The sequence below is a fragment of the Letharia columbiana genome (genome assembly GCF_014066305.1).
Source record: "Letharia columbiana isolate WasteWater2 chromosome Unknown Sc0000047_s0, whole genome shotgun sequence".
In the NCBI taxonomy this organism is placed as follows: Eukaryota; Fungi; Ascomycota; class Lecanoromycetes; order Lecanorales; family Parmeliaceae; genus Letharia; species Letharia columbiana.
In genome coordinates this window covers 158,431-184,681 of record NW_023501091.1, presented here as the reverse complement: position 1 = coordinate 184,681, position 26,251 = coordinate 158,431, and the positions used below count along the sequence as shown (strand labels likewise).

At 46.0% G+C, this 26,251-nt stretch overlaps 6 protein-coding genes across 6 annotated transcripts; 4 read left to right on the top strand and 2 right to left on the bottom strand.

Moving 5' to 3' along the window:
* Positions 1-572: 572 nt before the first annotated feature.
* Positions 573-9,839, top strand: HO173_010264 (uncharacterized protein; the record flags this gene model as incomplete). The annotated part of the gene is made up of 9 exons (XM_037312150.1): positions 573-636; positions 693-740; positions 788-830; positions 887-2,296; positions 2,350-2,690; positions 2,741-7,250; positions 7,304-7,694; positions 7,749-8,816; positions 8,865-9,839. The coding sequence occupies 9 exons, from the start codon at positions 573-575 to the stop codon at positions 9,837-9,839; spliced, it is 8,850 nt and encodes a 2,949-aa protein (XP_037160944.1).
* Positions 9,840-10,679: 840 nt separating this feature from the next.
* Positions 10,680-14,187, bottom strand: HO173_010263 (uncharacterized protein; the record flags this gene model as incomplete). Its single annotated transcript, XM_037312149.1, has 2 exons — positions 10,680-13,945; positions 14,001-14,187. The coding sequence occupies 2 exons, from the start codon at positions 14,185-14,187 to the stop codon at positions 10,680-10,682; spliced, it is 3,453 nt and encodes a 1,150-aa protein (XP_037160943.1).
* A 374-nt stretch (positions 14,188-14,561) lies between these two features.
* Positions 14,562-16,017, top strand: HO173_010262 (uncharacterized protein; the record flags this gene model as incomplete). Its single annotated transcript, XM_037312148.1, has 4 exons — positions 14,562-14,900; positions 15,057-15,431; positions 15,572-15,731; positions 15,788-16,017. The coding sequence occupies 4 exons, from the start codon at positions 14,562-14,564 to the stop codon at positions 16,015-16,017; spliced, it is 1,104 nt and encodes a 367-aa protein (XP_037160942.1).
* Positions 16,018-16,259: 242 nt separating this feature from the next.
* Positions 16,260-17,933, bottom strand: HO173_010261 (uncharacterized protein; the record flags this gene model as incomplete). Its single annotated transcript, XM_037312147.1, has 3 exons — positions 16,260-16,337; positions 16,494-17,587; positions 17,741-17,933. The coding sequence occupies 3 exons, from the start codon at positions 17,931-17,933 to the stop codon at positions 16,260-16,262; spliced, it is 1,365 nt and encodes a 454-aa protein (XP_037160941.1).
* An 824-nt stretch (positions 17,934-18,757) lies between these two features.
* HO173_010260 (uncharacterized protein) lies at positions 18,758-20,371 on the top strand (the record flags this gene model as incomplete). The annotated part of the gene is made up of 3 exons (XM_037312146.1): positions 18,758-18,965; positions 19,028-19,569; positions 19,619-20,371. The coding sequence occupies 3 exons, from the start codon at positions 18,758-18,760 to the stop codon at positions 20,369-20,371; spliced, it is 1,503 nt and encodes a 500-aa protein (XP_037160940.1).
* A 1,046-nt stretch (positions 20,372-21,417) lies between these two features.
* Positions 21,418-22,248, top strand: HO173_010259 (uncharacterized protein; the record flags this gene model as incomplete). Its single annotated transcript, XM_037312145.1, has 1 exon — positions 21,418-22,248. The coding sequence occupies one exon, from the start codon at positions 21,418-21,420 to the stop codon at positions 22,246-22,248; it is 831 nt and encodes a 276-aa protein (XP_037160939.1).
* Positions 22,249-26,251: the final 4,003 nt, after the last annotated feature.

Below are 26,251 nucleotides of genomic sequence, written 5' to 3'. Positions count from 1 at the left end.
GACACGCCGTTCGTCAAATCCACATCGCTGGTATCAGCTCCATGGAATACGGGGAGTGTCCAGGAGCCCTCAATAGAGACAAAAGAGCGAACGACTTTCGTTTCGCTGGGAGATCTCGTCCCTGAGACATCCGGATTCAACAAGCTAGTTGGTCACACAGAATCAAAGACATACAATCGAAAGAAGTCAGCCAAGCGTCCCTTTGGAAATCTGTCACCCTGCCACCCTTATAGCGGCGTGGGTATTTCGTGCCACAAGCACTAGCGCGCGTCTGCGTTTCTCGGCCTCAGCCACCCACTGCCAAGAATTCCAAAGAATTCTGCATACGCTAAAAGGGAAACTCTGCCGACAAAAGTTTGAAGATGCTCTTTCCTCGCTTTCCAATTCTTACAACACAATCATTTGGTATGGGCCACTATGTAGTAGTGTATGTAATTACTTGAATATATGATCAAAGAGTGTGTTGAATCGAGCTGCATGCATGACGCATCAATTCCTAGTCACCGAGTTTATAAACATGCTGACTCCAACGTCTGCCTCGACACTTTCCCTACGTTCTGTTTGCACTTTGCATGATGGCGCGGGTTAAAGGCGTCAAGAGGCTTAAGGACGAGCCCGGTTTTAATGGAGCCATTGGTGAGTTGATATTCAACCTTGGAAAGAGTTCGTCATCACAAGCTGAACAGAACAAGAAAACTTGCGTTCTGAGAGAGTGGATGAGCGAAGCGTCGCTCTTATCGGTATGTTGTCTCCCACGCAGCCCCGATGTCCCTAAGATCAGAAATAGATTTGAGAAGAATCATCAACTCGAATCGTGAGAATGTGGACTTGTACGTAGAGCCTCATCCACCATAGTGAGAAATTGGGTTTTGACATGCCAATACAGGGTGGATGCCAAAGATGATTCTTATCACGCAGTCTTAGAGTCTGTCTTCCGAGCCGCCAAGATTGAAAAATCCAACTATGCCAGAGCTGCCAAGTCTACAAAGACTAAAATTGAAGGTCGATTATCCGCTTGTGCAGCCTTGGTCCGAACCGTTGTCGAGGTTGGCCTAAGAAAGTTGCGTTACAAAACAGTCAAGGCTCTTGTGGAACATATCATTCAAACACTACAAACCGCCGATGGTGGCTACTGTGAGCCTTTGGTCCCCGATTACTTTAGAGCCCTTGCGACGCTGCTTGAATACAAGGCTCATCCAGAACACTTTCTTGGAGATGATTGGCACGAAGTAGTTGACTTCTGCGTGCAAGCGGCTCGTGATTTGAACAAACCCTCCGAGCCAAACGAGTCTGGCTTGTCGGGTGGAAGCAGATTTCTCAATGGCTCAAGGTCCAATCGAAACAGTCATAGTCGTTCGGCAACGCCAAGCACGATTGGTGATCATGGCCGTAAGTCAAGCAATAACATCTCCCAGCGCGCTACCCATTCCCAACTCAAGGGCAGCGATGATCAAATCGTTCTTTGTCTACAACATCTTGCTTCAGTGCCAAACGCACCCATTTCCGACAGAGCAGATTTGATTCTTGCAACATTGGTTGAAATTCTTCAGTCATATCATAAGGCCAGCTCGACACAGCAAGCTGCTTTCGAATGCATCAATTCAATAATGTCTCGTATTGTTGCCATTAACCTCGATCTTTCCTTGCGAACCATGAAGAGGGTGATCCCACTGCTGCGACGATGCTGGGAGCCTAAAGAGGGTGCTGCCACTCTCAACGATACACTCCTAGCCTTCCTCTCATACGGAGAGATCCTGCTGCCCCGTATGATATCCGAAGATCAGACAGGCGATTGCAATGTCACTCTACAGGCACTGGTTGAAGTCTTGCGTAATGATTACTGTTTACGCAGACCTAGGGGACAACTACAAATGGATGACCTTGTCCTTTTGGATCCCTGCCGTTCCACATCGAGGCAAATGCCTTTGAGGACCAGGACTCTTCAGGTACGGTTGGACGGATTTAGAGCAGAGTCTCCTTGGTGTCTCATTTCTATGAGCGCGGCTATAACGGTAGCACTCGAAAATGCTGTGATCGTTCGTGGGGACTTGTCAGACGGAGATAAAGTCCAAGACTCCAAAAGACAGAAATTGGAACATCCTTTGGATGACATTCTCCACCATGTAAAAGGGTCATTGTTACCGGAGAAGTTGTATGGCTTGCAGATGTTTGTCTTCGTTTGTGACAGCCTACCATTCGATGAAGGCACTTTGCAGTGTCATCTAGACGTGCTATTGCCATTGCTATCCGAAAGTGACGGCTCAATAGTATCATGGGCTATGTTAGCTATGACTTCGTACGTAGTGTTCTCCAAAATCCGCCTTGTCATCGCTGACTGAAAAATCATAGGGCGGCGAGCCAGACTGCTGCTCGCAAACTCAGCCTCAAGGACTATTGGCTTCGAATTTGGCGGATTGCAGCGCGGCTCATAACATCTACAAGCACGTGCAGAGCAGCATGCCAACTGATGTCACATATCCTCGATCTGGCGCTAATACAGTACGCTGATATCGCTGACATTGTCGATGGTATGACCAAGTCTGTTGATCTCAACGGCCCAGCGGAGTGTGACGAGTCTGCGACTACCCTCTGGACAATACTGGTAGTCTTGAAAGGACGAGGGAATCTTGGCTCCGCGTCTGAGGCATCTGAAAACATTCTTCGTTGGTTGTTCCATCGATGGAGCCCAGGTATGTATTCCAAGCGATGTAACAGGAACGCTGAGTTCACACCTGTACAGCAAAGAGGCGTGACCGTCGTAATACACTGTATATCGCTCAGCATTTCTCAACATTCTGCACTTTGAGACTAATATGCATTTGTCTCGGTCTTCCCACACCCTCCATGGGCTCTCAGTCAGCTCTCAATCTGGGCATGCTAGCCCAAGCAAGCTTAAGAAGCTCAAGAGACAGAAAGCTAATGAAGTATATCCTTTTAGCCGACGACCCACTGCAATGTGAGGAAAAGGTCTCCATCTCCAAGTTGCAGACATCAGACATTAGGCTCGCATATTCGAAATTTCAGATACTCGCCACTTCCGTGATCAACTTCTTCATTAGTGAGGGCTCAGCGCTTCTGCGAAATCAGTTTTCCTCTGCTACGGAATCTGCATCTGGCACGAATGTGGAAGTCATACGCATCACCACCTCCTTCAGTATAATCGGATACGCGTTGCTCTCCAGCCCAAGACTGCATGATGTCCACCAGAGTAAACAACTCCAAGGCATTCTTCAGGACTTGAAGATAGGCCTCAAACAATGCATGTTTCACCACAACGATCATCGAGAATGTATCAAAGGTCTATTAGAGTCATTTGATGCAATTCTTGGACCCATCGATCAATTAGCACTGAGGAAAGACATACTCATGGATGGCGCCATTGCGATGTCGCAAGAGTTTGATCAGAAATTCTGGCACGAAACTCTGCGTTCTGATAGTCCAAGTGCTGTAGATATCGAACAAAACGCAATGGATCTGGACAGTGAATTTGAATCTCATATAAGCACCAACAGGGAGAGGGATAACCTTCTGGATAATACTCACTACGAAGTCGACGCGTCCACGAATGTCACTGCATTTCGAGCGTGTGTTGCTGCTAAGATATGTTTCTTATCCAACATGAAGGAACCTGAAGATCCCGGATCAACTGTTGCATCTCGAGCTATCTCGTCCACCATAGATTACCTGACTTCTCTGCAGGCCAGAGATTTTCTTGTGTGTAGGGTCTTTCTCCGAGAACTCCTCGATTCCGGGATACGAATTGCCGAAGACGATGCAAATACGCTCTTAGAGTATCTTGCACAAATAATTATCCACCCATACGACTTGGAGAGGTCTGAAGTTTCGATGGGTGTTTGTTTGGACGTCCTGACTGGTTTGGCGGAAATGTGGATTAATGGTGAAGGCAGCGATCTTGCCGAGGTAGGTGCACAGCTGTACAAATGGTTCATCAGCATTGCCCTCAAGAAGGGCATCTCATCACCCCACGTCCATATCTGCATATCCGACCTCCTTCAAAAAGTCATCAAGATCCGGCCCGAGTACGCCAGAAGTCTTTCGTTGGCATCGGCAAGGACATGTCTTTTTGAAGTGTTGGCTCAAGGGAATGTAGCGGTTAAATTTTACATCGGCAACAAGATTGCAGATATCTTCGGTCTCTTTGTCCTCAAAGAACACGAAAACATCCTTGAAGATGTCATAGAGAGTCTCCCGACAGACCGTGACTGGATCGAAGGAATCGCATTGCGACTTTTTGTTCTCGCCCACCTGGCAGCTTCTTGGTCAACGCTTCTGCGACGTTGTGTCTATGCAATATTCGAGACGCCAACAGCCGTTCCTGATTCAGCTGGATATGCAAAGAATTGTATGAATCATATAACCACAAGTCTCAAGCTACACAAATTACAAGATCTGTTCAAGCTGTTTGTATCCCAAATCCTCTACACCTGGCTTGAGACGCAACCTCTAAGCTCCATTCCCTACACTGTATTTGGATACGCTACACTCGCAGAACTCCTTCATGACGTACAAGATGAAATCGTGGGGCATGTTGTTATGCGAGGCAAAGACGACGAAGCAGCGCAACTTGCTGACGACCTTGGTGTGTCTTTGGAGAAGCTCTTAGAGACATCGTTCAGCAGAGCCGCGGCTTACAGCATTGGTCGTGATTTTGCAATGCCTACGTCAGCCAGTACTCAGATTTCAAAAGCTGAGACACATCTCCGGAACGTTTTGGGAAAAGAGCGATACAGTTCACTCATCACCGTACATTTTGCCAAGATTCTGGGACTTTTCTACATCACCATAGATCCTGACGCACAGATAGAAAAGGGGTTTCAGAAACGTCCGGCATCTGCGACTGCATATTCCGCTTACCAAAAAATTGTTTCGAAAGTTCCCGCAAATAAAGAGCTACCACCAGGTCAGCAACCTACGTTCAAGGCCCGATACTTGTTCGACGAGATCGAATGTCTCTGCCGTCGTACGATTTATGACGCAGAATCATTGTGGTCGCCAGAGCTGTACGTCTACGTATTTCGAGAGCTGTTGAACACAATACATCCAGAGTTGGGCTCTCTCAGTGCATGCGTGGTCTTGCGGAGAATCAGAATAATGATATGCATGGCTGGGACTACTGCTTTAGAAGGCTATCCACTGGAGATGACACTTCACTCCTTGAGACCATTCCTTACGGACGCACAGTGCTCAGAGGACGCCATTGCAATTGTCCAATACCTACTCGATTGTGGAGCTTCTTACCTAAAAGAGGTCCCTTCTTTCCTCACTGGTCACGCCGTCTCCACACTCACCTCAATGAAAGCGTTCTTCGAATCTACACAAGACAGTACGACACAAGAAAGCCAATTTAAGGCAACCATGTCGAGAGCACAAGCTTTTCATGCCAGCTTTGTCGACTTCCTGGAGAGATACTCGTCACCGCATCTGACCGAAGAGTCGGCAAAATGCTTCAGAAAAATAGTCAAAACCTCCAGCAATATTCAGAATGGCGGTAACGCAAGACTCGGTACTCACGAAAGCGAACTTCTTCTGGAGCTACTCGAGGATCAGCGCTCTGGAAGAAACCTACTGGATCAATCCAGCCAAGATGCGATACTCAAATTCCTGTGCACGCCTTTTGAGGTACCCTCAGACTTCCGCGACGACATCCTAGGGTCAGATGAGCAAGCGGCGCGATATGCGTCAGTGGTGTGGAAAACTTGTCAACGAGCTATCTCCTCGCCAAATTATCTCCTATGGGCTGGACGAGTTCTCGGACGTGCGTATGCCAGTAAAGGTCTAATTGATTGGGAGCTAGCTTTCGAAACGAAACTTGGGCCCGAATCGAGATTAAACTCGATACAGGCAATGTCACCGTCTTCATGCTCCAGATCCAATGTTCTACGGCTTTTGTGCGATGTTTTGATGCGCGAGCAGAGTACAAAAGCGGGAATGGCTGAAACGGCCTTGCGATCAATTGTCACCGGGACATGCAATACAGACGACTATCTAGACTGTGAGCGATTTCTTCCGCACTCTTGGATACGAAGCCTGCTTTGGAAACAGTACCGTTTGCCGACGATAGACCTCCGAAATAGAGAAGGGTCAGACTTGCAAGACAGCATAGCGTTGAAGGAGCACCAGGAAGGCTCAGAATGGATTCAGAAACTTGGTATAGCCCTTGCATTTTCGGCTACCGATGATCCGTTCTTGTCAGAGCTCACTCAAATCATCCAATGTCTCAAGGATCTTGCAGAAGATGCCTTCCCGTACATCCTGCATTTGGTGCTGCTCAGAGAGGCTGATGGTCTTGAGACCACGAAGCGTGTCATGTCACAGGCATGTCGACACTTGTTTCAAATGTGCATTAGCAACGAGACTGATGGGACTCTCGTTTATCGAACAAGAGTCCTCCTCAAGGCAATCCTGTACTTGAGAACGCAGCCGTTACCCCACGAAACAACGGAAGCTGATCGGGCTCAATGGCTTGATCTTGACTACCAACAAGCAGCTGCCGTGGCTCTCAAATGCTCCATGTATAAGACAGCGCTCCTATTTTTGGAAATCGACTTCTCTATAGCCGCAAAATCATCTAGGAGGCGGTCATCTGCCATCAATGTACAAGAGCCAACGGAACTCCTCTTGGATATCTTTCAGAATATTGATGAGCAAGACGCATTTTATGGAGTACAACAGCCGTCAAGTCTGTCTTCTATGATGGCACGACTTGAGTACGAGCATGCAGGCTTCAAAAGTCTGTCGTTTCGGGGTGCTCATTACGATGGCCAAATTCGTCATTCAGGTGGAGAGGACCACATCGACGAAGAGAGTATGGTAAGGGCTCTTGATAGTCTCGATCTCAATGGACTGTCTCAGTCAGTACTTAGCAAAATGACCACCACTGGGCCAAACGCTATAGATTCTGTGCTCCGTACTGCTCGAAAGCTCGAACAGTGGGATATATCAGTACCGGCATCACACAGTAGCAGCGCAAGCACAATATTCCGAGTCTTTCAAGGCATTAACAACGCCGTAGACTCTCTGAGTCTGCAGACTTCCCTAAATACTGGGTTCACGGACTCCATGAATCAGCTCATGGTGGGCGAGGGTGCAAAATCCTCTTCACACGCCATCTTGGGCAGCCTGGCGATAGTGACAGAAGCTGACGAGATCTTCTCATCCAAAAGGTCTGAGGAGCTGTACGAAGTGCTAGGGCGCTTTAAAGACCGCGAACTTTGGATGCACTCTGAGAGGTGAGACTCAGATCCTATACCATGATGCTGTTCCCAATGCTAAATCGACGCAGTTACGAACATGTCAAGGCAATCATCTCGTGCCGCGAAACTCTGTTCAGTTCACTGAGTAAGAAGCCCAAACTACAAGAGCTGCTGAAAACCTATCCGCGAGACGCTCGTTCCCTCGAGAGCCATCTACTCCTTGCATCTTCTCACATGAGCCGGGCTCATGGCGCTATTCAGAACGCCTTATCAACTGTGACATACCTCACCGAGCTAGTCAAGCCGTGCAAAGAAGTCGGTGTCGATATCAGCGCTGCCGTACGACTGGCAAGCGCAAATGTGCTGTGGGATCAAGGTGAAATGACAGCTTCGATTCGGGTGCTGCAAGATCTTCAAGGGTTGTTAGACTCGCACGTTCAATTGATAGAAGTCAGCAAGCCAGAGCTTCTTGCCAAGCTAGTAAGCATTGAATCGACTCGGTATACCCACTTTCCAATTACTGACAGGGTTCAGGGACATCAGATGTCAGAAGCCAGGCTAGAGAAGCCAGACGAGATCATCACTCGATATCTCAGACCCGCGATTAAGGAGCTTCGCGGGGAGTCCGAGGGAGATGAAGCCGGCGTGGTATTTCACGAGTTTGCATCGTTCTGTGACAAGCAATTGCAGAATGCAGACGGATTGGAAGACTTCCAGCGCATACAGAAGCTTCGCGAACGCAAAGACGCAGAAGTGGGCGACCTCGATAAGATGATAAAGTCAGCAAGCTCCCAAGCAAAGGAGCGAGACAATTTGAAGAATTACCGTGCGAAAGCAAAACAATGGTTTGACATAGATGATCGAGAATTCCAACGGCTCCGTGAGAGCCGACAGACTTTCCTCCGTCAAAGCTTGGAAAACTACCTCCTCTGTCTCAAGGCCTGCGATAAGTACGAAAATGACGCTCTGCGATTCTCCGCTCTGTGGCTCGAAAACTACGAGAGCGACATAGCCAACGAGGCGGTTTCAAGGCATGTAGGCCAAGTCGGAAGCAGAAAATTTGCCGCTCTGATGAACCAGTGGTCCTCACGACTATTGGAAAAGCCTGGACAATTCCAATCGCTGCTCTCCTCATTAGTGCTCAGAATTTGTCTCGATCATCCGTACCATGGAATGTATCAGATCTTCACCGGTTTCAAAACCAAAGGCAAGGATGACGCCGCTGTGAAGAGACACGCGGCTGCAAGTAATATTGTGCAGGAACTCAAAGCAAGCAAGATACAGAATAGTACCTGGGTTGCTCTGCACAACACCAACCTTGTCTTTGTAAAGTTTGCTATCGAACGCCTAGACGATCCGGCGATCAAACAGGGATCTAAAGTGCCTCTACGCAGGTTCGCTACTGGACAGAGGATCGAACAAGACATACAGAAGTCGAGAGTGCCTCCGCCAACCATGAAAATCGAGCTTCGGCCGGACTGTGACTACAGAGACGTTCCGGTAATTGCAAGATTCGAGCCCCAATTTACCGTAGCTTCAGGGATCAGTATGCCGAAGATTATCACCGCCATTGGCACGGACGGTTTAAAGTACAAACAATTAGTAAGTCATTATGACTGTGGAGAAAGGAAGCAAGCTAACACTTCGAAGTTCAAGGGCGGCACTGATGATCTTCGACAAGACTCCATAATGGAGCAAGTCTTCGATCAAGTCAGCAGCCTCCTGAAATCCCAAAGAGCCACACGCCAACGTAACCTCGGCATTCGTACCTACAAAGTCCTCCCTTTGACAGCCACGGCGGGCATTATCGAGTTCGTTCCTAACACTATCCCACTGCACGACTACCTCTTGCCCGCACACCAGCGCCACTTCCCCAAAGACCTCAAGCCCAACAACTGCCGCAAGTTCATCGCCGACGTGCAGACAAAATCTGTCGACCAACGCATCAAGATTTACCGCAATGTCTGTGAGCATTTCCACCCCGTCCTGCGCTACTTCTTCATGGAACGTTTCGAAAACCCAGACGTCTGGTTCGAAAAACGGCTCGCATATACGCGCTCCGTGGCGGCCAGCTCTATTCTCGGCCACGTACTCGGCCTGGGCGACAGACATGGCCAGAACATCTTACTCGACAACGAAACTGGCGAAGTGGTGCACATCGACCTCGGTATCGCTTTCGAACAAGGCCGCGTCCTGCACGTCCCCGAAGTCGTACCGTTCCGTTTGACCCGCGATCTGGTCGATGGTATGGGTATTACCAAAACCGAAGGCGTGTTCCGGCGCTGTTGCGAATTCACTCTCGAAGCTCTGAGGAACGAATCATACAGCATCATGACCATACTGGACGTCTTGCGTTACGATCCACTCTACCAATGGTCGCTGTCCCCGCTGCGTCTGAAGAAAATGCAAGATGCGCAGACTGAAAATCCGGCGCTGCCCGGTAATGAGGGAGTGGGAGGGAAGAAAGACAACGAGCCCGGAGAAGCGGATAGAGCTTTGACAGTCGTGGCGAAGAAGTTGAGTAAGAGTTTGAGCGTGACTGCTACGGTCAACGAATTGATACAGCAGGCAACGGATGAGAAGAATTTGGCAGTTTTGTTTGCTGGGTGGGCTGCTTATGTTTGAAGTAATCTTAGATGAGTGGATGAGTTGGGACAAGAAGGGGCTGTGCATGTTGTACATGGCGTTACATACTGTCTTTGCAAAGTGCTTGTTCATACTATCTGTAGCTTTCACGTAGCGAGTTCACTCAAGAGTATTAAACCATGGCGTACTTACCATAGATAGCACGAATTGCCGGCTCGAAACGTCAATCAGGTCATATGCTTCTCAGAGCGGTAAAAGCTAGAATTTGGATCCCTCCTCCCTCAAATCGACCCGTTCCGCAGTGCAGCAATCGTCATGCACGGAAGAGTGCACACACTGGTCCTTTCACCCAAAACGAGTAAACAACAGCCTGCAGTCGCCCACCAACACATTCGAAAATAGCGAGAAGCTCAGGCTGATTCCCTGCGTCAACTCTCTGGGTTTAATAATTGACGCTGGGGCATTGATGATGTGAGCACACCTTACGGAAATTCCAGTGAAGGAATTATGCATCATATCCCCTTGAGTGGCGAGAGAGAGAGAGTCTCATTCCGATCCGAATGCTTAGCAATTTCATTTGGGAACGTCGGCTCGTGATCTGATGTTGGGCTAGGTATGATGTTGGCAAGTTCAACGCAAAGCATTTGATGAAATGATAGAATATACATGCATCATTGAAGGACGTGCGCGCCGTCTGTTTGTACACTGCACCTGAATGTTGCTCTGCAACGCCGTTGCCTCATCACTTGTACAAGTACATACCAATGTCTATATCTTTTGATCCTTCCATGCAACGCCACATGTCATGACTATATACATGTCCCAATATCACACATGCACTATCCATAACGCCTCGCTAGTAGCACATGCACATATCTATCACGGCCTATCGTTCAAAATCGGCTTTCCTGTCAGCTGCGTCCGGATCCACGGCTTCCCATGTTGCCCTCCCTTGGTACTCGCCGGCTCCCAGAATCGTGTAACGCCCTCGTAGCTATAGGGTGCATCAACGAGTCTTGGTTCCTGCGGCTGCGCGTAAATGGACGCAGAGGTTTTACTTCTTGTGCTGCTACTCCCTGCGAATGGCTTTCCCGTGTATGGAGAAGCCGTCGTATTTTTAGAGGAGCGTTTCGAGATATCCTTGATGAGTTCACTGAGCTCCTTGGCATCGGTGGAGATCTGCGCCTTCAAGTAGTCGACATCTGTACGTTCACGTAGCTCGGCCATGACGGATGGACGGCGTGTGTAGGGGTGCTGGTCTAGATCGATTGGCTTCTTCGGTACAACGGCTGGGTCAAGGTAGGCGGCCGATCCTTTGTCGAGTAGCTGATTGATGCTGACGCTCTCTCCGTGCGGAATCTTCTCGGGATGGCTCGGGGTGACACAGTCCATGTCTACCTCCTTTCTCAGGACATGATCAATGTCAACAGCGCTGAAATAGGCGCAAGACTGGGGTAAGTCGTTGATGCCCATTTGTTGGGAGAACATGGCGCGCGTCCACACATTCGCGACCTGGAGAGCCATTGCGCCACGATACTTGTCCTCTTCTTTGACCAGGTATCTGATCTCATCATGGACAGTGATTGCGAGGCGTGCATCGATGTTAAAACGGCGAATGAGGTAGTCCATTGAGATGATCAGGAGATGAAGGTAGTCTACCCCTGAAGATTGAATGGCCCAATTGATCCTGGAGGTCATGAAGCCGCCTTTATTGATGTAGCGGCGCATTAGAGCTTCGGTAATGCCAGCACCGAGAACTGGCGTTCGGGGTCGCTCTTGCTCTGCGAATTCTTCAAGCCGATTGAAAACGAAGGACTCCGTTCCCCCGCGCCAGAACGAGCGTTCGTTGAGCAATTTCCGGGAGGTCTTGGTACCCTTCGTCTCTTTGTAGAGCCTTGTGGCGATCTCTTGGGTTTCCTTTTCTGAAAGGTTGGGGTTGAATTGGCGAAGTAGCGTCGAAGCGAATTTGAGGCCTGCTCCATATATACGGCCGTAGTTGAAGACCTTAGCATCGTTCCGGGAAATCCCCAAAATCTTTGCTGTCTTTGAATGCAGGTCGGTACCTGCTGCTTTAGTACCCTCGAGGGTCATGAAGCCAATTGCATTGCCTCCGTGAAGGCGAAACTGCGCATCTCCCACAAGACTTGCGATCCACAGCTCCTGAGAGTCGACATCGGCACCGACAAAACAGTATCCTGGAGGAGCTCTGATCATCGACTTTAGCTCCGAACCAACTCTATTCCGTTTAGCGTTGCTTGCTGTCAGCCAGGTATTCTCTACGGCCCTGCGAGTGATTGTTCCCATTGGAATGACCTGCGGAAGAATGAAGCCAAGATCTTCTGATGCATTTGCCTGGTGTATGCCCACAGTATCTTTCTCGTAGACCACCATCTGTGACCGAATGCGGTCCCTTGCGCTGATCCAGTACGAACAAGACGCATTCATTTCCAAAGCTTCCTTTGCGTAAGAAAACTCCGAAGAAAGAACTCCGCTTTCGAAGTATTGCAGATAGCCTTTGGCCAACGGACTCGCACACCGTGCTTGCGGCCCGTCTTTGTGGGGCAATTTGAAGTATCGATGCTTCCTGTCGTCTCGGATGTCCAAGTTCTTCTCGTCAATCATGTTGCAATCGACCACTGGTTTATCAGTATACTTGTCGGCTGACGCAACAGGCACCTTAAACGTCCACCCATATTTATCCGACCAAACGAGGGGATGTCCATCCCATGACAGGCGAAGCAGTAATGGTGCGATACGTGTTCTGACTGTCAGAGCGAGGTTTGCCTCATTCGTTGCGAATAGATCTTTGTACCACTTCGGCATGCCAGGCATCTTTTGCCGCGCTGCTGGTCTCGGTGGGTCCCCTTTCTTCTTTCCTTTGACCATCCTGATCTCTTGACCTGACCAATCTAGCTGCCCAAGCCAGTCATCTTTGCTGTAGTTACCTGGATCGCCTTTCAAATCCAGCGCACGATCCGCGAGATCACTGAGTCGCTGCTCCACTGCCTTCGATAGTCGGATGTAGGTCTCTTCTGACCGATCCAGGTAAGTGTCCCACGACTTATCGACTGGTAGGATGACAGATGATAGATGGCGCAGAGCACCAAAGCTAACGGGATGTGGACAGACTTCCAGAAACCCGGGAAACACTTTCTTGTAGACGCGATGGGTAATTGCGACATCAGCTGCGCAATAGTCCAATAGCTCATCAAGCTTCTCTCGAACACCAGCTCGATCAAGTTCTCCAAACTGGTCGCGCTGCGCTTTATCAATGGTTACATTGCAATGGAATTTAGCAACATCCCGCAACGAATTGATAGAGCTCCTACCGACCCACAGTTCTTCCTCTTCTTCGCTTAGGATGTTGTTTTCCAGCAAACTCGATAGCTCGACAGAATTGCTTTCGCTGGCGATTTTGGCTCGCATATCCCTATTCTTCTTGTGTTTCATCCAAGTCGGCCTCTGCCTAGAGCACATCCCGTTGACTGCTACATGTAAGGACATGGTATCCAAAAAGAAGTTCTTCGATTGTCGCACGTCATATTCTTCAGCTATTCGTGCCCGGTCATAGCCAATGTTGTGTCCAATGATGATACGTGCCTGGTCCGGATTGCCCAGCGGTATCAGATGCCGATCCGACTCAGACTCCCCCATGAGCCAAGGAGAGAGCCATGCGTACCATGCCGTCTTGCTAGAAGCGCAGGCCATTACGGCAAACGAGCTTTCCTTCCACATGACTTCAGTATCAAAGGTCAGCATTTCCTCCTGCGGTGCTTCCACTACTACATGTGAGCCATCTTCATTGTACTTTGTCCATCCACTTTGCTTGACCCACGTCCTCGGAGCTCTAGGAAGGTCTGCACGTGCGTAGTCCAACGCTTGACTGTAATATGGCTCGGAGGCGTCTCTGCCCAGCTTGTGAAAATGCTCGTCCAACGTGGAGCCGTGGAGGGCAGGTAGATCAAAGGCGATTGGAGGCGCATTTTCTTGGTTCTTGCCCAACAGTTGGTGCCTGCTAAGATGGTCCTTACTGAGATCTATCAGATGCTGTGGGGGCGTCGTTGGCGGGCCAGAGAAAATCTGAGGATGGACATGACTGCTAAGCTGCTGAACCCCTATCTCGTTAAATCGTGGCGTCGCATTCACTACGAATCAATGTCAGCCTGACCAATCCGAAGATACATTGGACGTAGCACTCACGAGATAGGCTGTTGCGGTCCCCTTTCTCAAGGGATATACCTGATCCGACCTCGATGGCATACTGTCGCCTCCGAGGCGGATTGCATTTGAAGGCAAAGACTGCTGGATGTGGGATGTGAGCACGGAAGCCATGGACTAAGTGTGCCCGAAGTAGACCATTTTGCCTGGTACACAAGGAGCAAAGCATTATTGACAGTCATCTCGTATGTGCAATTGCCATCACGTCAATCGAAATGTGTTGCGATATGGACATGATATTTGATCAATTTAGCGTCACATTTTCGCCGACTTTCCGTGCATGCGGCTTCATTCCGCCCAGATCAGAGAACAGTCTGGTGAATGGTGCCCCTCACACCGTCTTACCGTGTCACAGCTCTCTGGGAGGCGATTGTATGGTTTGGGCAAGCATTAGGCTCACAAAGCTGTTCGCAAGCCTCCATTACCACTGCTACAGTCCATACACATATCGCCTTCAGCAGGACCACCTTGCCGAGAAAGTGGCATGACCATTTGCTAAATCCAAGAGTGTTCGCTTGCAGCAAGAGTGATTGCTTTCGCCCAATGGAGGATTCAGATGATTCAAACCATGAGGATGTCTGGTCTCCTACACTCCGAGAAGATGTCTTTTCAAACCACGACATGAACGACATGTTCGGCCAATCATGGGGCAGTGAGCCGAGACATCGCGTTGAACACTTGCCACTTCCAAACTTCAACTCCCTACGTTCGCAGCCTCTCAACCACATAAATTGGCCAAATTCTCAGTCCCATCAGCAACAGCGGGGCCATAACACCACCGCTTCTACCAAATCTTCATCTTCATCCTCTCGACATCCTCTGTCCACCACCGTCAATCGAAGTCGTTCACACCTTGACCTGCCCAACTTTCCTCTTCAAGCGGTACGTATATTTTCAGACCAAGGTGTTACTGTACCAGACTGTTCTGCAGGTTCCAAGACATGGTCTGGGAGCAAGTGATTCTTACTATCCTTTCAAGCTGCCTCATTGCTCAGAATACGGCCTGGAAGGAGAAAACTGACTCGAAAATCTTTTTAGAGCCCACTCGGTGAAGCGTCCAACTCTTCCGGTCGACCAGCTCTTCCGCCACCTCGCCGCGCGACTCCCTCCAGAGCACCTCCGCGTCCCACTAGCTTCGTTTCTGAGGATTTCTGGTCCTCGTCATCCGCCATTTCCAGCTCCGATCGAGAAGACACGCCTTGGCCCGATACCGAGGATCTCAGTGACTTTGTCGACCTCACCGCTGATTCAACTCCACCAAACATGCCGCCAGCGAACTCTCAACGTCGGCAACCGCCTTCACGAATGTCCAGAAACACGTCTTCGGTCCCATCGAATCCCGCCAAGAGGAGGAAGACCGAGGCTTCCCAGTCAAGCAATGCGGCACATACAATCGAGGAGGTCGATCTTAGAGTAGGTACAAACAGGAGTTGCAAGAACCATTTTCCGGGTGCACAAATGAGGCTTTGACCTCTCGTCTTGCTATTTCCCCTCTACAACTTGCATTTAAACGTAAAATTTGTCTAAAAGGAGAGGGGCTAATCCTTTCACAGGACCTAGACGATGACACAGGCCTCTTCAAAGTTCTTGAGCAGCAACGCATGGCTACCATCAAGGCACAGAAAGAACAGGCCAACAAGCCCGTGAGATTGTCCACATTACAGTGTATTATCTGCATGGAGAACATGAAAGACCTGACAGCTACCCACTGCGGTACGTCATTCCTCAGGGCAGTCTCCCGTATGAACACTAATTCTGTCTTCTTCAAGGTCACCTGTTCTGCCATGCATGTCTCATGGAAGCCCTGATAGCTGGTGAAAATCAGGGTGCCGAACCCGGAAAAGGCATCCCCAAGTGTCCAGTGTGCCGGAAGAAGGTCATGAGACCAAGTAATCACGGCAAAGAGAACCACAATGTAATCCCGCTTGCGATGAAGCTTAAGACAAAGAGTAGGATCAACAAGGGAAAAGGAAAGGCTGTTGATGGGGACTATACCTGAGGACTGGAGCGTCGAAGACGCAAAAGAACATTCTTGCATCTACACTGGCGTTTTTACGGTAGCGTAGCGAGTCATTGCTATGAGAGATACCCTTAGGAGGCCACCAGGTGGCTAGGAAGCATTATGCGCTTGAAATTGTTTCCTTCAGAGCTACAGCATAGGTTGTAGAATATTCTTTTTACAACAACCGTGTTGCATGCGAAGAACATTGTCTACCAATCCCCTCTTCTCTACGTTCCTTCTCACCCTTCGAGTGTATTCCTCCTGCTCTTCTCCCCTTTCTCCCTCCTTCCCAATATTGCCCCCAGCGCCTGCCCCAGCTGATTTCAGAGTCAGTATTTCTTCTTCGAGGCAGGAGTCCGAGCAATGAGACAGCTCGGACAAAGGTGTATCAAAAGCCTGTTGCTCCCGGAACATGTCCTGCAACCGGAGGAGTGATCCGAACAGAGAAGAAGTTACCTAAAAGATATACATACCGCTCTTCCATCATACCTCGCAGTTCCATCCTCCGCCTTCCTGCCGTACAGCCTTACACATTCCACACCCCACTTTCCCAACTCCTCCTTGTCGACTCGAGGCACGCCTTCGCCTTCAAGATGGATCAAATGCGTCACATACCTCGCCCAGATTTCCTTTTCCACATCCTCACCCTGATTGAAGGTGATCCCACGACTCTCTTCGCCAGCTCTAGCGATTGCAGCAATGAAGTCCGAGGCAGAGAAGCCACCCGTCTCGCGGTCGAGGCTACCGTTCAGAATCAGGATCTTGAAGCGCGGACCGCCGGAACGAGCAATCGCCGCGCCCACACCCTGCAATATGAGCGATGGGACGATGGAAGTGTAGAGACTGCCGATGCTGTAGATCAAGCCTTCTGCAACATTGATGGCCTCAAGCACTTTGGGGTTGGGCGAAGGCCGCATCTCCTGGCCGTAAGGATTGATGTACCATAGCCGCTGAATTCGGGCGGGAAGAGGCTCCTCGGAACCCTTGGAGAAATGGATGTTGGGTTGGCGAAGCGTTGGCAAGGAGCCTGGGAGGTTTGCGTCTTCGATCGTGGCGTCGTTGAGATCTGCGAGAGGATTGGCATGGTCGATATTACTATTGAGCGCAGTCGGCTCGCTGGGATGGCTGATAGCGTTCTGGCCGGTTATCACGCTTCCGTCTGCGAGCCCAGCGGATATGTGATGCGAGAAGTTGCTGATGATAGCAGGCAGCACAGCGGTTTTCGATTCGTCGACGCCACCCATGATTGCAAGAAGGTAAATTGCGGACTCGAAGGAGCCGGAGAATAGACGAGCACCGGTGAGGAACAGGTTTCCTATTGACGCAGATTGGAAGTTGAAAGTCGAGGTAGGGGGCCGGTTGCGCTTGAGGATCTCGAGGTGAAGATGCGAGAGGATGGAACGGATAAGCATTGCTTGCGGTGTCGGTACCGAATGGTAGAGGTGTGATGTGCCGGTCAGAAGCGTCAGGAATTCAGATGCGGCCAAGTCGGAAGAAGGGGGTAGACGATGATTGAAGAGGTTGAGAATATGAACGTGAGTTTGAGGAATCAGGCGTACAAGACGGCCTGGGAAGACGCACATAAGCAGAGATACATTGAACAGCACGCACAGCTTCTAATTATATGATATTTTCCAAGTTTGCACAGTCAACCGTTATAAAACCATACAATGTCCAATTTGAAGTGGGCATCGAGACCAAAAGAGAATATTTTTCATACTTCTGACATCCCCAATGCCCGGCCCTCCAAACACTCGAATGAGCTCGCTGGAGGAACCACCGTTGTCACTGATCGGTATAACATAAGTCAAGGCACAGTTGTTTTTCTCTATGACTTCGTTGAAGACATCCACCAAGCTATTCGCCGCCGAACCACCACTGAACACGACGACTTTTCTTGAGTTGGCAGCCATTGAGTTGAGGTTCATTTGACAGAGTATACGGCTACAAAGGGTGACTGACATTTGAAGGGGAATTTTGCCTCTAGAGCAAGAGGGTGCAATGGGATCATTATTGGTATTGGGCAAACTTTGCTGCCTGGAGCAGGGAAGAATGACACATATGCTCCTCACAGAGGGGACCTTCGTACAATTTTGTGTCGGGAGATGGACAGCCTCTTGCCATTTAACATGGCTTGGGACGAGGGATATCTGCCAGCGATATACGGATGCTGTGGTCTTTGGACTGGACCGTAATATATTGGAGAGTTTGTTGAGTAATTCTAAGTAAGGTAGGTTTACACTACTCAGCCCTACAGCTTAATGAATCATCGGCTTGGATGATTGGATCAGAATTATTCATGGCACGCTAAACCAAAAGTGGCGCTTTCTCTCGAAATCCAAGTTTTAGGCCTGGAAGCACATTAACAACGGAGTCACCACCACAAATCTTTGACAATCAAGAACCTGTTCAGCCGCTGAGGCAAACACGGAGTTTTTCTCGAGACGTCTTGCCCCATTTAAGTATGTGCCGCTCCACAACATGTGCTGGCTTGGTGGGGCTTATCGACGATCATGCCCCGCTTGCATGTCTAGCATATCCCTCGAGCATGCGCCTAGAATCGAGGGAATACTTAAAGGCCCCCCTTCCCGCCGCCCGCTCTTGCCATGGCAGACAATCGAGTCTTATTAGCCAGGTGTAGGAGAAGGCGTAAATACCAAAATCTAGACCTCTGTTCGTCAATCTTCGTGTGAGCAGATCATCTTCTTTCTCCTACATATCCTAAATCTTATCGATTATGGAATTATCAACCCTGCTCAGACTGCTGTCTGTCTTCTCTGTCTTTTACGTCCTCGGGTTGTATGTCTATCGCATGTATTTTGATCCCCTTTCCAAGATTCCTGGGCCAAAGCTCGCTGCCGCAAGTCTCTGGTACGAGTTCTACTACGATGTTGTCAAGAAAGGCCGATACACCTGGAAGATCTGGGAGATGCATGATAAATATGGTAAGCATCTGATCAAGGCATCGACCACGAAAAGGAAAGTCAAATCTGTTGACTCGGTTTAGGACCCATCGTCCGAATCAGTCCTTATGAAATACACATCAATGATCCCGAAATGATTGATGAGATATATCCAAACCAACAGAAGAGGAGTATGAAGTATGGCTGGAGCCAGAAGATGTTCGGATTGAAGACCGGATTCTTGGCAACAGAGAGCCATGAGCTTCACCGCATTCGCAGAGGCATCTTTGCCCACTATTTGTCGAAAACCACCCTGCTCAGACTCGAACCTGGCATCCAATCCGTCCTGGACAAGCTAGTCTCACGGTTCGAAGGCCTTCAAGGATCCGGCAGGAACGTCAACTTGGTTGACGTATATGCATGTCTGACTGGGGATGTTATTGGACAGTATGCGTTCGCGCAGACGTACGGATTTCTTGATGATCCGGACTTTTCGCCACACTGGCACAAACTCATTATGGGCGTCTCTGAGAACGGTCATATCCTTAAGCAGTTCGGCTGGATGATGCCGCTGATGAAGGCTATGCCAGAATGGCTCGTGAAAGTAGTTCAGCCCCAGATGATGACTCTTCTCGAATTCCAGCGGGTCTGCTTCTTTCCCCGACACCTGAAAAAACCATGCTGATATGTTGCAGAGATTTCGCCAGCAAGTCATCGAAGCTAAGGAAGGACTTGCCAGAGGCGAAAAACCCATCGGACAAGAAACCATTTTTTACGATGTACTTACAAATGATGAAGTCCGGCCTCAGGAGAAGGAAACAGGCCACCTCCAAGACGAAGCCCAGACCATCATTGCTGCGGGCACCGTTACCACAGGTCACATTCTAGGCGTCACCTCATTTTACCTGATCAGCAATCCCCCAGTCCTAGAGAAGCTACAAACAGAACTCGGAAACCTCATGTCAAAGACCGGCCCATCACCGCAGTGGCAACAGCTCGAACAGCTTCCTTACCTGACCGCCGTCATAACGGAAGCCCTCCGCATCGGTTACGGCGTGTCTCATCGCATGCAACGCCTCTTTCCCGACACGGTGCTCCAATGCAATGGCTACTCAGTCCCTCCTATGACGCCTGTAGGCATGACAACTGTCCTCCTCCATGACAATCCAACCTTGTTCCCGGATCCTCGCACCTTTAGACCCGAACGCTTTTTAGAGCAGCCGTCACTGCGCAAATACCTTATTCCGTTCAGTAGGGGCAGTCGCCAATGTGCAGGGCTGAACCTGGCTTATTGTGAGTTATATCTGACGCTTGCGGCAGTGTTTGCGCCTGGAAGATTTAGGTTGGAGCTTTTTGAGACAGACATTAGCGATGTGGAGCTGAAGCATGACTTTTTGAATACGTCTCCGAGGTTGGATTCGAAAGGGATTAGGGTGACAATCAACTGAAATGGTACGTCAGACATTGGCTTTAGACTGGAGGGTATCTGGCAACCTTCGGCCTCGCAGAAGTAATATTTTCTAATATGCAGGATCTACATGAGAATTCACGCGCATGTCGAGAAGATAGGATGCATGCCCACGTAGATCAAGGAATTTATATCCCTCGTTCTGTCTGCTGACAAACAAAATGATGCTCTTGATGTTACCCCAGTATCACCAGACGTGAATCCGAACGGATACCCTGCAGGGAAAGCTACCACCGTACAGTAGCCATCTACACTGCAACATCAACAAACAAACTCACCAAGCAAGGATGAGGCTTAAGAAAGGTACTAGTATTTGCTCTTAAAGCGACAGGACAAATGGAGCTAGTTGAAGAAGCCTTTGGAGGGGCACAAAATGATCATTGGAGTGACGCAATGGAGAGCTATAATGTCGACAACCACAACTCGCAGATTTACTCGGAAGAACCCAGAAACGCTGGCATTACAAGTAGGTCCACCGTCTCGCTCTTCGTGCGTCTGTTTGCCAACTTCCACTTGCATAAAATCAAGCTTAGAGTCTTACTTATTACGATATACCCTACCTACCCTTAGATACGGTATCCAGTCGATGTATACCGCTAAAATCACTTTTAAGGCAGAACTCTCCTAGTGTTTTCAAATCCAGGCCTTTTAGTACCGTGTTTCATTGTAAGTAGGTAGTTATTTTAGATTCTGGCAGGTCATACGAGTAAGATATGGGATACAACGCTGAACTCCAGTCTGACCGAGGTCTCCCCAAGCCTCTTAAGGCAATTTTATAGTCAAACAATCTAAGATTTATGGTATCTTTAGCCTAAGAGTCGGACAATGGGGCTCTATTACCAAGTTGGCTGAACATATGAATAGACCTGGAGACGGTTTTCGTTTACCTCAGGCCGAAAGCGGAAGAACATCGGCCCGTCGCTTGCAACTTCCAAGACATTTGAAGCTAATGAAGCCAATGAAACTGCAATTCTCTTCCAATCTCTCTGCATGATCGCTCATCCGGATCGCTCTTCCACCACCAAAATGGCAAAACCATTAACAGCAATGCAAGCCGCCCTGCAAGATCCCAAACATCTTCGCGGATGCGCCGAAGAATATCACTATGAGGCCCAACGTAGATCCTGGCTTCGACCATTCATCATCCAATCCATCAGTCCCTGCTCAGAAACGCTCGAGGTCCCAAACCAATTTCACAAACGAGTCGCCAAGACCATCGCCCAGCTGGATCCAGACGATTGCAGACAATTCTGCTGGAAGGACTGCCCTATCTACTGCAACACCTCCGTGAACGCTATGGTCCATGTTGAGATTCTCGAATTTGTGTATAGGGAGTGGTTTCCGCACCGGGATAGGGAGAGGGACATTTCCTTCGATAGTTTCTTTGGGAAGTCTATGCGCTTCTACCCACCCGTGGACATGGCGGAGATGGTGTCGTTCCATCAGAGGCTGTGCGAGCGGCTCGCAATGCTCGAATTGGATGTATTGGCACCCGAGTATACGAAATCCCATCCGAAGCATGGGCATGTTAGGGAAAGGGGGCTGTTTAAGTTGAGAGAGACGTTCTGCAATCTCTTTATGGTAGCTGATCACAAGGATTGGAGAGAGCGGGGAGTACTACTCGTGTGCAAGGACGAGGAAACCGCGACGGCCCATGGTATCAATGAAACAAAGAAGGAGGATCTGTCAAGAGAGAAAAGTTTCGAAGTTGAGGACATGCGTTCAACTTGCGTATTCCGCATGAGTGTGAAACGTGCAATGCAAGCTGTAGTCTTCCGTGACGGCGACAGGGGAAGAAGACGGAGAGAGTACAATGAGGCGTTTGAAGAATATTTGGGTAGTGAAGACGAATCTTGATGCTGTCGGTTATATGTACATAATGAGGTGTTCATACGAGATGTCCAACAAGCTACAAGACAAATACTTCCCCTGCAATCAATCCCCGTTCTATTCAGAGGCAAGCTATGGCAGTATGAATGTGGACTGGTCAATCGCCCTCACTTTGCTGCAGCTGCAGTTGCAATCTCCCCTGGACAGTTGATGAAAGCGACGAGGTGCCTCCTCCGATAAGCCCCTAGATCGATGACAGGCTGCTTGTCCCTTTTTCACAAACATCGTATTCGTCGCTGTCACATTCCACCAGACAAGCTTTTTTCTTTTTCTTGTTCTTTTTTCTTTGGCGATGAATAGGGAGCTCATCGAGTCTAGACCTAACTGCGTGCCTGATGCGAGCGATGAAACAGTGTTCTACAGTAGGTATCGTTGTTTCGAGATGCGAGACGGTAGATGGGAGTTATGGAAGTGTTCTGGCTTTGACTTTGCTTTGCAACTTCATGTCGCCTCGATTGACTGCAGATTTGGGTTTGAAACGGTGATGGAGCATAATACGAGGAGCTAATATTAATATTGGAAAAGAACGGATTTACACCCCATCTAAAAAAAAAAGGCTTTCTAAAACCACAACGATAATTACAACGCCAAAAACTTTTTAATTTTAATAATTATACGAGAGATTAAGAATATCGAATTAAGAAGATTTTAATTATTCGTTCTATTATAGAATAAAAATTTAATAAATTCTTAGATTTTCCGAGATAGTCTTGGCGGTAAAAAAATAGCCGAGGAAATTTTTGAAGTTCGCGATATATCCTCGCTTTTACATCTCACTTATAAGATTAGAATTAAAATCTTTTAAATTTAAAAGTAGATTTCTTAATATAGTAATAGATTTTATAAAGTTTTTAGACTTAAAAACAGTGATGAAAGGTTATATAGAAATTCAAATTTTAATATTTAATTATAAGAGGGTCTAAAACCAATTTTTTTAGTTTCTAATTTATAAGTTGTAAATTAAATTAAAATACTTAATAAAGCTAATTTAGCCCGCCTTCGACTTTTATTAACGCTATTTATAGAAAATTATAGAGAATATACTTATTACCTTATAAAGATTATAGAGAAGATAAAGAATTTTAATTAATATTACGTAGTATTTTATTATAACTACTCTATTATCTTTATAGTTAAATACTTTAAATCTCGTTTAAATATCTTAATTTCGCCGTCAAATATATAGCCTATAGTACTCTACTTGAAATACTTTATCGTAAATCTATTACAGTCACTAATATCGATTATATACTTTAGAAATCCCGCTAATAGTTAAAAAAAGCGTTTAAAATAGTAGATAAGAGGCTACGATATCGCCCTTATATATAAATATATCTATTACGAGAGATTATAATATTATTATAGATAGTAAGATTTCGCTCTTATCGATACGCTATTAATATACTAAAATAGATATTTATAGCTACGACTTTAGATCGCTAATAAGTTCGAGTAGAGTAAAATTAGATACGCTAGCGTATAGAGGGATTCTTTCTAAATAATAATATCGCGTTTAAAGTAAGGGCTAGCGATATAGCTATTATACGTCTAAATTAGAGATAAAATATTAGAAAAAGCGTATATCCCGTTACGTTCCCGACATAGCGTGAGGACTCGACATGTCGCTTCCTTTCCTTTCTTCGAGAAACCTTACTAGCGGACTTGGCATGTCGCTTCCTTTCCTTTCTTCGAGAACGTCATAGCTTTAGCTTATCAATCAATCATTCAATCCCAATCAGAACCAAGAAACACCTTCCCTTCTTCGTGAAACCCTTTCCAGAAGTACATGCATGCTTCTACACAGTATCCCTAATAATACTTACTAGCTTCGATATTACGAATATTTAACTAAGATAATAAACGATAATAGCTATTATAAGAGTAGTAAGTATATTCTCTATAATTTTCTATAAATAACGCTAATAAAAAGTCGAAGGCGGAGCTAAATTAGCTTTACTAAGTATTCTTATTTAATTTATAATTTATAAAGAGAATAATATTAAAAGTTTTATATATACGCTAAATCTCTTAATATACTTAATATTTTTATAAAACTAATCTTTTCTTAGATAGCTTTATTTTCTAGTAATAATGCTTTATATAGCTACGTATATACTTATTTACTCGCCCGTAGAGTTATAGAGTCTTATATTATCTCTCTTACGATCTTCTCTATATAGTCTTAGAAAAGATCTTACGTAGTAAGTCTAAGTAAAAACTCTATTAAGTCTCGTTTTTTTAATAATTTAACTGATATAAGATATTTACCCCTGAGTATATATTAGTATTAATAAGTTTCGAGGTAGCTTTACCTCGAAGCGAGCTACCTCGAAGCTATTTCGAAATTATTTTAAAGACTTAATAATCTATAACTTCGATATATTATTACTCGATAATCGAATTATTACTTTTATAAAAATTTATAAATATATTTTTAATATATATAATAATAATATATTAAGTTTTCTAAATTTAAAGTTCGAAGTCTTTAAAGTTATTAAGCTTTTTAATTTTTTTCTAAAAATCTTAAAATAATTAAATAAATTAAATAAATTAAAAAATAATATTAATAAAACTTTATATATCTTTACTTATATCTATAAATTATTAAATAATTATTTAAAATTATAAATTATTTAATAAATTATTTAAGATAATAGCTTAGATAAATAAATTTTAAATAAAAATATAAGAAATATTAATGTTAAAATCTAGTCTAGAGAATTCTATAATAATATTCTTAAATAGACTTATATTTATAACGAGTATTTTGATGTTATTTTTAGAGTTTTATCGGTGCACGTTTAAAAATAAGAGGGGGTTAAAAATATAGTTTTTAAAACTCTAATTTAAATCTTTTAAAAATAATTAATTAAGCTATTTTATTAAAAATCGAAAAAAACAATCTACGATATTTAAATAGTTATTTTATAAAAGACTATTTCTTTATTAGAATTCTTAATAAATAGTTATTTTATAAAAGACTATTTCTTTATTAGAATTCTTAATAAAAGTTATATATAAAAGAAACTGTTTATTTTCTATTTCGGTCAATTTTGGTGAGGATCCTATACAAAATAACGGTTAATGTAGCGATTCCAGGGTTTTCTACTCAGACTCTAAGGGAAGGGTATGACGAAATTTCGGCCCGGAAAAAAGGATTTTTCGACCTATTACTACTACTAACCCTTTCGAATAGAGTCTAAGTACTAAGACTATCCCTATACTCGTTACCGCCTTTAAGACGAATAATCTTCGCAATATATCTCGATATTCGCTCTATCTACTCCCAAATCCTCTTTATATAAGCTTGTAATTTTAGTAATATAGCTATTATTTCTCGATATCTTTATAAGTTCTTAATGTAACTTTTCGAGTAGTTTAACGCTTTATCTATAGTTAATAAGGCTCGATTATATTAAAATCCGAAGAGTTATCTATTAGAGTATTCGAATACTATTTATTAACGTATAAATTACTTTCTAATACTTTAATATATAAGTTAAGGTCTTATCTTCATAACTATTATATTAAGTCGCTCTTATTTATACTTCTAAGCGAATTTTAGAAGCTTTAAGATAAGAATCTATATCTAATAAGAAGAAAAATAATTCGATAAATATACTCTTTATATATGCTGTAACGTCGCTATAACGCGTATATACTTCGTATATATATACTTCGTATATATATACTTCGTATATATATACCTCGTATATATAGTATTAACGTCGCTATTAATAAAAAGTAGTAATATTAAGAATATTTAAGATATTCAGAATATTTACTAAGTATATCAAGAGATTTAGCGTATATATAGAACTTTAATATTATCTTCGTAAATAATTAAGAAAATAGAAATAGCCGCGACTTACCTAACTTATGCTTTTTCTCTAAAACGATCATACTATGCCTTATACTATCTTACGAAGAGCTATAAGTTACGCTAATCGTATCTTAACTAAATTAA